The following is a 12,761-nucleotide window of genomic DNA, read 5'->3' as shown; positions in this document are numbered from 1 at the left end:
AAATACACAGTGGGGCTTTTCTAATCAAATCATGAGGAAGGCAAGAGTTGACTTTTAATTAAAGATGAACCTGTTCTTTATACCTTGGTGAGAGAAGTCAGTATAGCCATCTCAATTTCATAGAAAGTGACCTGCTTAAGCTCCCCTAGAGATCCTGTACTAGAGCCAGAGCCCAGCCCAGTCCCTCCCAGTCGCTCCCAGTACCATGCTGTAGCGCTCCAGCAGCTCCTCTGTCACGGGGTAGCGCAGCTTCATCTTCCTGTACAGCGGGTGCTTCTCGTAGTAGGTCACCAGCTCCACCAAGCTCTCGAAGTAGGCCGAGGTTCCCAGCACGAAGTGCCGCCCCTCCTGCTGGATTCGGAAGTGCTTCACCTTCCCCTCCGCTCTGCGGAACAAGGGCACAGCTGGGAAAGGTGCCAGTGCTGACAGGCAGAGCAGCAGGGCTCTGAACTGCCCCACAGCTGCTCTGTGCACCTTCACCAAGTGAAATGACTCCAGCAAAGCCTCTTTTATTCAATTATTATGGTTATTATCATTATTTTGATAGTTACAGAAATCAGTTTTTAAAGAAAAAAAATATCTCTTGAGCTTGAACACAAAGTTTGTGTTTGCATTGATAGCTGCAGTAAAACCATCCACTGACAACCATCCCATCCAAAAAGATTTCTACATCCTTTTCAAGCTGCTGAAGTTTTGGTACTTCTTGTTTTCCCTGTGAAATGGTTTTATTGAGATGCTGCAGCTCCAGTTACTTCAGTGTCCACCTTGGTAACAGCAGAAAATTTCACTCTGAAGTACACAGGAGACTGGGGAATTTTGGACAACTTCAATACACAATAAGGCATGCAAGTAAGCAACCTTATAGTTTGCTAAACTGCATTTTCAGAGAAGCACAGTTTGATCTGAAGGTATGATGCAGAACATCACAATTCTATGTATTTCATTTATGCTTTTACAAGAACCACAAAACTGTTCAAAATATTTCCCCTGGCAAGAGGAGCCAACAATTTCACTTTGATATTTCCATTTTTTGACAGGTCAAGATTTTTAGGGGATAAGGACATAGAATCATTGATGAACATGAACCTGCACCTGCACTGCAGTTTTGAAGGAAACTTCAAAACAACACTCTTTACCAAGGAGTGTCAGGGAATGAAAGAAGAGCCACCCATAGCTCTGTATGGGAGGAAGGAGACAGCTGGTGCTCAATCTTTATAAAAGCATTAAGGTTCAGGCCATGCACAAATTAACTCTTGAACACACTCTCATACATAGACTTGCTCCACAAATCAGCCACGCTAATTATACAAAGTTTGAAAGCAAGAAAAGCATGACTCTAAAAAGACCATTATTTTTTTAAAATAAAAAACAGAATATTGTTGGGCTGCTAGGCAAGGTAATCCTATCTGTCTTCTTACCTGAAAGTCATGGCAAAAGAATCAGGCTCATCTCTCTTTCTAATGAGAAAGGCTCCATCCCGAGGAATTCGCATGAGCATGTCTTCTGCCTCACCCCGACTCAAGTTGTTATAGTACCAGCTGCAACAGAGAAAAACCAGGATGGGCAAAGCATTACAAGGCTTGTCAAATGTCATTTTTGGAGAATAACAGAGTGTTATTAACAATAGAGTTTCAAACATTCTAAGAAAAATTATGCATTAGATTTTCCCCACCTTGGCACCTATGACAGCAGTTTATTATGAAACATTGTAAGACAGCAGTTTATTTTGGATGAATGCATCAAGAATATATCAGAACACCTTGTCTTTTTGGAATCACAAAACATAAATCTGCATTTGTTCCTGAAACAAAGGCACTGCATCCTGCTTTTAGTCTGCCATTCGGTTTTCAGCATTTATTCCATTTTGACAGAGTAGATCTAAGATAAAGCCTAAACACAGACAAAAGAAAGACACGAGGGATTTATATTTTTATTCAGAGCTTGATTTTATCTTTCACCATAGGGATGGACCTGTCTTGGATCCAATGTGCCTTCAGTGAAGCTGTGGCCACTTACAGTGCCAGTGTATCTCCAGCTGATGCAGAAAGGCAGGAAAGTCTAACCCTTAAATTCCCCTTCACATGTCACTAGCCTCCAAAGTTATCTATGGGTGGTCAGTGACTCCCAGATCCCAGAGGGGCAAAAAAAAAAATAATTTTAAAGTCACTGATTAGTATTTTACATGCAAAGATTTACTTTTGCCCACTGCAAAGAAAACAGAACAAAGGGCAGCGATAACAATGTTCTGCCAAAAAACAAGAGCAAGCTCTGCCCAGGATCTACGGCAGACAATAACCAGCTGGAAATAAACACAATGCTTAGTTCCTATCACATGGGGTGAAGTCAGCTTAACCAGCTCTGACAGGGTGAGGTGGAGGGTGGCGTTAGGCAAATGTAGCTGTTTGGGCTCACTGCCCCGGTAAAAGAGCTTCCAGATGGCACAGACCATGACCACTTAGTTGCCAAACCACAGCCAACTCCTGAACATCCAACCCAACCTACTGGGTGTTGTAAAACACTGCACAGACAAAGGAAGAACTGGCACATTTCCACAGCATTACAGTTCTCACTGATCTTCCAGTTGCTGCTAGGAAATTTGCTTTCCCAATGAGCACTCTGCCATACCAGGTTCTCACAAAGTCAGCGTTCTCCCTCAGCATCTTTCAGAAGCCTATTCCTCAAACCTCCACAGACAAACAACACTGAAGTGTGCTCCTCAATCCAGGGAATTTTCTATGCAAAAATCCCACCTAAAGCAAGGCAAGGACACTGACATGAGAGCAGTGCTTGGCTTCTATACATACTCTTTGGTCTCATGAGGGCTGGGGTTGGGCACAGCATCAGTGAGGCGCAGCTCAAACTCAGCACATCGCAGGTGGGTCTCCTTGTAGTGTTGGATGAGATCATAGATGCTGTCAAAGGTGAGGTTGTCTGTCAGGTAGTATTTCACAGTGTCCCCATCACTGGTGGAACGGATCCGGCAGTGCTGGACTCTGCCTGACCTCCTGAAAGAGTAGAGGGGGCATAAGGGAAATACAGGGTTTGTAACAGATTTTCTTTTTCTGAAGCATTTCCCCACCCATTTCTGGTCAGCTACTCAGGGAGCTTGTGAATAGGCATGAAATCTGTGTCATTTCATAAAACACCTAAAGTAACAACAAACATTCTGACAAGGGAGGTTACAGGACCAAAACCAGTAATTTTCAACAGACAGTAGTTTAAAATCTGGCATAAACTCATTCTGCAAAATCTGGTCTGACAGCTCTCTAGGTTAGAAATCCATCTGACACTATTTCTCGTAATGTTCCAACCAGAAGTGAAAAGAAAACGCCAAACCCAGACAAACAAATCCCCCATTAAATTTGTATGACAATGACCATACCAGAATGACAAGGTGTAGTCATCAGGGAAAGCTTCACTTTCCCTAACCAGGAATGTCCCATCCTTGCCACCCATTTCAGCACAATATTCCTGCAGCAGTTTCTCAGCAGTTGTTCTCCCTCCTTTCATTTTCCCATGGAACCATTTCTCTTTTAAGTGCAGTTCAGTTTGTTTCAAATCCTAGACCAAAGAATAATGTTTTATAGAACATTTCTAATTTTATCACTTTGAAACTAAGTACTCGTTACAGGTGATATATAACAATCAACTACTTCAGGATTTCAGCTCTTCCTAGGCCTGAGCTCTCCAGCCAATCAACTTTATAATTAGCCTGCTTTACCACCCACAAGAGCCAAGTAACACATTAGTAACACAATATACATTAGTTCATTCTGCTTACTTTGAGAATAGCAGTAATACTTAAAAGACTTAGTGCACACATCAGCATTGTCATAGAAGTACTGAAGTTATATCCATTGTCCTTGTACTCCTCCTTGCAAACCCTCCACTAACGAAGGGAAAAAGTTATTTTATTAAAAATAGGGTTTAATGAGAGTTGACCTTGGCAGAGACCCTTTTATAGTTTTTTTTATCCCCACACTTATCTAATTCAGAATCTCTAAAATTTCATCATCATAAAAAATAGACACCTGTAGACCTTGAAAGAATCTGAAATGCTTAAACAATAAAAAACAGCCATCACCTTGGATGAATCTTCATCAGCGCTCTGTTCTATATCATCACTGAATGAAAGCTTTTCATCAGCAATAGCGCAGTAGTGCCGAGTCCATTTCTGAAAGTTGGGAGATATCAAAACCATTAACAGAGGGAAACTCCCTAACCACTCTAACCACAATCTCAAAACAGAGTGCAACAATAAAAAAAAAGATTCTCTTCCCCTCATCCACACCTTTTCAACTGACAATATTCCTTACAGAAAGATTAAGGAAATTCATGTAAATTTTCAGTATTACAGAACTGATTAACAACCTGTAGCAGATGTCATAGAAATAATACCTGTTCTATTGTGTCCCACATGTAAAGTTCTCCTTGTTGCTTCTTTTCTTCTTTCTTTTCTTCCAAGTTCACATCAATGTCTCCCTTTGGCCCCAGTTTTTTGTGCTTAAAACCAGAAAATAAAATCAACATTCATACACTCAGTGATAATCACACACAAAATTGGTCATAGTCTTTCAGCACATTCAGAGTTACTGGAAGTATCTCCTTCCATTGTACAGCCACCTTCTGTCATTATCATAACAGCAGCTGTTCCACAAGGAACAACAGGGCTGGAACTTCCTTCTTTAAAATTTAGATCCCATTAATAAAGGTTAAAAAAAACTAGCAGAGGTATCATAGAAACAGTGAAGAAACAAGTAGTTTGGTAAGATCTCACCATTCTTTGGAGAACAGAAAATATGAAGTGACACATACCAAGAAATAAGGATAAACAAGAATCTTTCTATAGAAAGTAGGACATAAGGAACAAAAAACAAAAGGAAAAGATAAGTAATTAAAATAAATGAGGAATTCACCCTTTTACGAGAAAAATGAGTACAAGGAAAATCCCTTATGAAAAAAGGGGTCAAGTTCAACTTTCTTTAGAGTGTTCACAGTAGAGTCTCAAGGGGCCACAGGCAATATAAATTACTTAACTGCAGTTAATGATGGGATTAATCATCTCATATCAGACCTCAACTACGTTCAGTTCTGCACAGCCTACTCTTGGCTGATTTCAGTTTGACAGGCCTGTCTGAAAAATCTCACAGGCCAGTGATGTAGGTGTTGCCTCTGTTTACTGACAACATTTTCCAAACAAAAGCCAAACAACACAACTGGCTCACTGGCAGGTGCTGATCTATTTAAAGACTTGTCAATGCTCTTTTAGACAGCAAAGAGTGATATGGATGTTCTCTTGTGCACACTCATAATGGTTTGTAATTCCCTTTAAATCAGATCTGTCACATTATTATTAATCATGTGCCTATTGCAAGTCCCCTCTCTGCTCTGTATGGAAACAACAGACAGTTTGGAGAATAAAAAAATCCCCAAAACTTAAGCACAGAAGCTTTCCACCTTATAGTGGGGCTCTGTTATTTCCGATCTTACATTCAAGAGCATATTTTTATACCTATCCACCCTTATCTCTTCCATTCAGATGTCTAATACATGGGATGCAATACTGTAACAAGAGCAAGAAAACAGAAGCATGGACAAAAGTAATTGTTATTTTACTACAGAGATCACAAGAAGCCTTGAGATTCTTCACCAAATTTTGCCATTTGAGAAGTTTACCACAGTTTCAGTCTGAGAAATCTTTTGGTTGTGTTATTGTTGCACAACAGAGCTCATAAAACGCCTGCACTGTCCACAAGGTCCCACACTAACAGGGAGTGCCTTCTCAGAGCAGTGCCTCTGTGTTTCACAAGTGGCTCACTAAACTGCATATTTAAATCACACTGAGTTAGCAAATCCTCAACAATTTGTGAAATCCTTACAACTTCAATGTGCACCCACAAGAGTTTTGGGTTTCACTTGAATGAAAGGCAGTCTTTGAAAAAAAGATAGTAATACTGATCTATCTTCCTATTCAAGAACATACTTCTATCATTTTTAAGAAGGCCACATGGTGCAAAACGTCTGTGATGAACATCTGCAGCAGTGAACCCTTGCTGAAATTTAGCAGAGACATTTCAGGAGGTGGAAGACCTCTAGAAAAGAGCTGACGTTTGATCTGGCACTTTAACTGCCAACACTGCAAAGGAAACCAAGAGGAAGCACTTTAATACAGAGGTTTACAGGACACTGTACATTACTGGCAAATGTAACCAGTAAAAACTTCAAGCAAGGGGCTTCTTGAAACTAATCTGTGAAGTCAGGAACAGTATTTCAGGGCCCTGCCCTTGTTCTCCTATTTTATCTCCCAGAACACAAACCAAGCCTACCTTGATGATGATTTTTTCTTTCAGCTGGGTTGGTGATGGGAGCTGATCTGCACTGGCTTCAACAGGCTTCATCAAAAGCTGATCCCCAAACACCTCCTTGAACACTTTGGCCATGTGTCGCTGCTGCTCCACACTGCAGTGCTCTTCAATTGACAGAATGACTGGGTATCTTTGGTGAACAAAACCAAGGTGAACGAAGATAATTTCTTTTTGCTACAGCTGGCAAGGCAAAGAAGACAACACCCTCCCTCAGCCCCCAGATGAGAGAAAATTATTTAGAAGAAACAAGGAAGACAAAGGAAGATACAAACACAACAAATAATAACAGATGTGCAATCACAGAGTTGCCAAGGGCAGAAGGGACCTGTGAAGGCCCATCTAATCCAAACCCCTTCTTTGGGAAGGCCCAATTCCTAGGTTAGATCAGGTTGTTCAGAACTTTGTCCAACCAAGATTTGAATATCTGCAAGCCAAAGGTTCCCTCCAAGCTCTTTGGGCACAGTTTCATTGCTAAAGCACCATTATGTGGAAATTTGTTTCTCCTCTCCTCAAAATCATGTCTGTTTTCCTTCATGTATACTGGAAAAACAGGATTGACAGCTTGATTTCTTCCCCAATTATTTGGCAATATTTTTCATGTCAAGGACATCTCAGCACAAGTTAAAGAAGGGTAGAGATGCAGATCTAAGCCAATGTTACCAGTTCTGTTATCTTTTCAGCTAAGACCGTCCCTACAACAGAAACACCACATGACAGACATATTATTTGTCAATTGTACCCTTTTGTTATTTTTTTATAAGATTTAAGACATACTATTAAGCATTTGAAGTTTCACTTTCAACTTAATAAAAGTAGACCCAAAGAAGGAGCTGGAAACCACTTTAGGGTACTCACTATCTTCCTTAGCAACAAATGGTTATGCACTGAGACTGTTCCTCAAAACAGCATCTATTAAAGATCCACATGTAGCAATAATGAAGGCTACTGGAATGCATTATTCTGTGATTACTTTTTGCTCTAGATTACTGAGAAATTCATTTCAGAAAGGTCTAAGCATATGAAAACAAGCTGAAGGAAAATAAAGCTTACTCAGATGTAACAAAGGCATGGTCTTTGATTGCCTGCACTACGTCATCAAATTTGATCTTTGTTGTCCGTGTCCATCCATGGTAAATGATGGGTTTCCCATCAGGACCATCCCAGCAATCCACTAGGAAACACAAGCAGTGGAAAAAGGAAGAGACAAGGTAGAGCCTTAAATGACTCTGGTAAGAAGAATAAATAGATCTAAAATTTCAGTGTCCTGTATATTGATTCATAGATCTTAATATTGTAATAAAACATTCTATCAGATGAATTTATTCTCTCACAGAGGAAACTGAGTTTGCTTAAGTAAGAGCAAGACAAATAAAATACATTACAAAATGTTCCCAAAGCATTATTATGTGGGAATCTGTAAATAAGAGATTCAGGCAACTATAGCGTCAATCTACTAGTTTACAGTAATTTTCCATGGATAAATACACTCCAATAAGTGACAAGCTGAGAGCTTCTGTCTTTTGTTGATTTCAACCCTGAAACTCTAATTTGAGATACATTTTGCATTAGTCAAATAAACAACATGAAATTGAAGTGGAAATTCTCAATAAGGAACACAAGCACAGAGCTGAAGACAGATACACAATTGCTGGAGAACAAAGACATGAACTGATTTACAAGCAAGTTAAACAGGATGACAAAAGGCACAACATAAAAATCTCTGCCTTAGGCTTGTCTGTATTACAATAAAGGTAAAAATTCTTCAGCTTAAATCCTAAGCTTTCATATAGATTCAGGATTGAATTTTTGGTGTAAAGTGAGAAGAGATTTAGGAACACTCTCTTAAAACAGCCTGGGAACAAGAATCAGAGGAAGTGTATGAGGCATTGGTGAGACATAAGAAAAACAATTTAGGAATCAGCGATTTTTATATGACTAACTTCAAATTCAGAAAGCAAACAGTTCTTGATTTCAGTTCTTTTCTTCTTCCTTAGTGAAGAGAGGAAACTACTTGCACAGACAAAATGTTACAAACCACTCCACAAGCTCTTTACTCACACTCAATACATCGACATCCCATCCTGAGGCACCTGATGTAAGCTTCTGGGGAGGATTCACTGCGAAGCTGGTCTCCTGTCAGGTATCTAAGGAGCAAAAGGAATTTTAAAAAAACACAGGCAGTCAATTTCAACCAGTTCTCACTCACTCACTGGATGACATTTTGCCTCCTGTTATGGACAGTGTATGTTGATTTTTTTTTGCTGTCATTTTGTTGTTGGTTTGTTTCAGTTATTCTAATTCTGATGGAAGAACCAGACTTCGCTGAACCTGATGGTATCAGGTTTTTGAACCGATCAAATTATAGCAGGTTAAAGGCTCAATCTAAACAGCAACCAACCCTGACATCCTTCTAGAGAGCAAATCATGAAATTTGAAACCCACCTAAACCTCATCATGCTCATACATGAGCATGTGGGAGGTATTTAGTGTAATATCACACCTTATACTTCAAAACACACCTGTATGCTATATCCATATCCACTTTATTGCATTCCCTGCATTATTTTATTTGTTCATTTCTCCTCCCTCTCTTTACACCTTTTTTTCCACTACAGTGCCAGATGAGCAAATCCCCTTCATTTGAAGACAGTTCAAACTCATCATCACATACTTTGCACAATTAATGAATTCTGATGAGCTCAGTGAGGCTGTTGGTGCTTGGAAAAAAAGGGAAGTCCCTTCAGTAACTTAAATTTTTGAAAGCAGAGAGGCTTTCAGAACCGTTTCAACTCAATACATTATATTTTTTACCAGGACTTGGGTTTTCTGGCAGCTAAGTTCTATCTCAAAACCTGTAAAACCTTATGAGAAGGGGAAAAAACAGTCACAGAAACTCCATTTGCCACATTTAGACCTGCAGGAAGGTTTCACACATCCACACAGCACATTTCTGGCATAATTTACTGTCTCTCTCACATTCCCACATTTGTTTGAACTGGGATAGACAACAGGACTTTTGGTAACTTACGTGTTATGAGAGGAGGAAATCCAGTAGTGGGACAACGGGTTATTCATATCCTGTACATCTATTGAATCATATTTCTCATCCCAAATACTGTTTTCTTTTGCAAATAGGTAAGCGAGGAACTACAATACAAAGAGACTAAATTTAAACATTTTTACCCTATGAGAATAAAAGAAAACCAGCAATGCAGCAGGAGAGGACTACAGATCCTGCCACCCAGTGAAAATTCTGTGAAAGAAGTCTATGTCAATTACTACAAAGCACCATTATCTCACCTCATCAACAAAGAGGAAAGGTTCAGCAGTTTCTCTCATAGTGTCGTCAATGAACTTTGTCATTCGTTCTCGGACTTTACTGAGATCCAGTGCCCAAGATTCCTTCAGATAATTGCGGTACAGTAGAAAACAAACTTTAGAAGTTGTGTTATTGAGTACAAAAATCAAACAAGGAACAGAGAGATCTACAGAGACCCACTATGTAAGTACATATGTGCATTGACAGGGAGAAAAATGTTGGCCTCCTTGGACATGCCTCAACTATAATCTCTCTCGTTTCTAAGTGCCTTACAAAACACTGGCTTAGAAAACATCCTTTGAAAACAGTGAAATTGGGAGAAAAAGAAAGTAGCAAGCTTACACAGGAAGTGTAGGTCTCACTTTTCAATCACATTTGCAAACCTGGAGCTCAGCAGTGCCTAGCAAATATTGCACCATTTTTTCACATGGAGTCTGTGCTACATAACAGAAATCCATGAAGGCACAGTTCCAGTCCCTACCCTCGTCCTTATCTGTTTGCTGGCACATCTGGGACATCCAACAGGCTCCATTCAATAGGAAATTACCTTTGAATGGGATGGAGGCAGGCAGCAATGTGGGAGTTGCAAAAATGGGGCTATGGCCAAGGCATTACCCCAGTGCCCCTCTGGTGACAGCAATGACCAGGCCAGGCATTCATTTCTGACTGCACACAGCATTTACTTCTAACCCTGTCTATCTACATGACTAAGTGAAGGCTTGTTAAAACCTTATTTACTTTGTCCTCCCTCTTGTCCTCTGGTGCACCTTCAGAAGCTTTATAAAGATGAAAAATAATAGTTCTTGTGGACTTCAATGGCAACAAGGAGAAATCTTTCCAAGGTCCAGTATTACAGTGGCATCAATCATATTCCATGACTCTTCACATTTCTGTTTAATGAGCACAGAATTCTGTGATACAACCCCAAGAAAAAGAGTTCAGTATTTCTGCAACCTTCCCACCTGCTGCTCGTGTAGCAGGAATCTCTGGAAGTCATGAAGGTGAACTGCTGAAGCATCTGGGCGGTCAGTATTTCTTTAAAAAAAAGAAAGGGAAAGTGAAGCTAAAGAAATAAGAGAGGTTAATCAGATGTTACAGCAGAAGATGACACAGGCTTGTATCTTGGATTTACAGTACAAAGGTGCTGCCACCAGCAAAAGATTTCAGTGGGATTTAAGAGTAGGCTTGTATTATCCAATTACTGTATTTTGAGCCTCCTGGATTCCTGATGTACTTTTGAGAGGGATTCATTGGGAAAAGCACCAAACCTGCAGTCATTGCTTTGTAGCAAATGAGCTGCATTAACTTGACCAGAGTTTTGGTAAGTTTAGTTGAGGCACATGGAAAAGCTTCTTTTAAATTATCACAGAGCCACACTTCACAATTCCTTCTTTATAATATTTAGATGAACTACTGTGATAGACCAAAATCTTCTGAAAAAGGGGGCAAGGTGCAGCTGCACCAAGGAAAAGTGATATCCGTGATGTACTTTCTGTAAGTCACAAACACAGCAGCATCTGGTGCCAGGAAGGTGCTAAGAAATCTGTGCTTTTAAGCAGCCTCACAGTTAAATTATTACACAACCCAGAGCAAAGGAAATACTCAGTATACTGAGAGCAGACTTTTACAGTTACTTCCTTAATCTGTTAGTGTTATTCAAAACTAAGATAAACCAGTTTAATCCACAATCAACAATGCCTGGGACCTTTTTCATGCTGTACACATCTTGCTTAAACTTTCAAGTCCATCAAGTGGAAGATGCAGAACCATTGCTATCAGCATTCAGCTCAGCTCTAGGCTGAGCTCCAGACTGAAGCAAAACTTTCTGCATCAAATTGTCCTTCTATAGCTCTGTTCAGCTCTTTACAAAATCAGAGGACAGGCAACTTCAGTCCATACCATTTTTGTACTCAGAAAGTAAAAGACAATCACCAGGACTTACTTCCAATATAAGTTCACCTTTCTGAATGCAAAAATATTCATGATTTCTTTTCACTTACTAAAACATTAGAACAAAAAAAAAAAAAAAAAAAAACAGTAAGGTAATTAAAAAACAGTCCTGCAACACTACAACCATATGAAAATGCAGAAAAATAATACAAATGAAGAGTCTCACCCAAGAATGAAAACAGAGGAATCCTTTTTGAATTCATCAAGAATCTTAAAATAAGCAAAAAACAAACAAAAAATGAAAAATAAATATAAAAAGGGGAAAATATAAATAATAAAATAATATCCAATTTTCTAAGTCCATCTAATAATGTCCATTGATTTGGATGGGAAATAAATGCCTGTCTGCTCTAGAGACCTTGCACACAAGTTGGCAAGACACATTTTTAATTAAATGTATAAGAAAAAACACACTGCCAAGGCTATCAACTGCACTTCAGCCTTTCAATGTGAACACAATTCTCAAACAAAATACTTGCTTTGATAAAGCACCTTATACAAGCAGTCACATTTCTGGGGAGCTTTTACTGTTTGATATCCCAGCAAAACTGGAATTAAGTATCATCCATCACATTTATTCAAGTGTATATAAAACCTAAATTGTTTTTAGCTTGGCACAGCATCGTTAGAGATTGCAGGAAACTTATCAAGTGACCCAAAGCACTTGTAAGCAAATTGAGACATTTCTTTGCAGTGATTCACACAGGGCAATAACAGGAGCTTAAAGATGTCAGAGAGGCTCCTTGCTGTGTGTTTTACTCTTCAGCTTTCTGTTCAAGCTAATTAACAGGACTTTCACAGCCAAAACTAAAATCCTGTCGGTTAATCTAGGTTTTTTATCACTTCACTATGATTTCAGCATCACTTTTAAACAGCACAAGCTGTATTGCCAGAAAATCAGCATTGACTTTGACTATCAAAGCTTCTACTTTAGCATCTGCAAAATTAAAGTTGAATCCACAATAAGCACATAGTCAAGAAAGACATTCATGCAAGTAATTTCAAATTATGTGTTTTCACACAGTTTTAAAGGGTTCTAACTTTCAGAGTCACTAAAAGTATGCAGTTTCCAGCAGCTTCATCAATCTGTACAGCAAATACAAGGAAACAGTAGCCAGGCAGTTGCC

General features: G+C 39.3%; 1 protein-coding gene across 1 annotated transcript in view; it reads right to left on the bottom strand.

Annotated features, from left to right (window-relative positions):
• Nucleotides 1-12,761, bottom strand: part of PLCG2 (phospholipase C gamma 2) — a 55,499-nt gene that overhangs the window by 18,986 nt on the left and 23,752 nt on the right. Inside the window, exons 8-20 of the mRNA XM_021541225.2 lie at nt 11,801-11,844; nt 10,647-10,719; nt 9,666-9,767; nt 9,394-9,512; nt 8,424-8,509; nt 7,416-7,536; nt 6,327-6,495; nt 4,399-4,503; nt 4,085-4,174; nt 3,383-3,561; nt 2,805-3,005; nt 1,419-1,538; nt 205-385 (exon numbers count right to left, since the gene is read on the bottom strand). Of these exons, the coding sequence (XP_021396900.2) occupies nt 205-385; nt 1,419-1,538; nt 2,805-3,005; nt 3,383-3,561; nt 4,085-4,174; nt 4,399-4,503; nt 6,327-6,495; nt 7,416-7,536; nt 8,424-8,509; nt 9,394-9,512; nt 9,666-9,767; nt 10,647-10,719; nt 11,801-11,844 (1,590 nt within the window). The remainder of the gene's footprint in view (nt 1-204; nt 386-1,418; nt 1,539-2,804; nt 3,006-3,382; nt 3,562-4,084; nt 4,175-4,398; nt 4,504-6,326; nt 6,496-7,415; nt 7,537-8,423; nt 8,510-9,393; nt 9,513-9,665; nt 9,768-10,646; nt 10,720-11,800; nt 11,845-12,761) is intronic.

The sequence above is a fragment of the Lonchura striata genome, chromosome 13 (genome assembly GCF_046129695.1).
Source record: "Lonchura striata isolate bLonStr1 chromosome 13, bLonStr1.mat, whole genome shotgun sequence".
In the NCBI taxonomy this organism is placed as follows: domain Eukaryota; kingdom Metazoa; phylum Chordata; class Aves; order Passeriformes; family Estrildidae; genus Lonchura; species Lonchura striata.
This window is presented reverse-complemented; position numbering and strand designations above follow the sequence as displayed.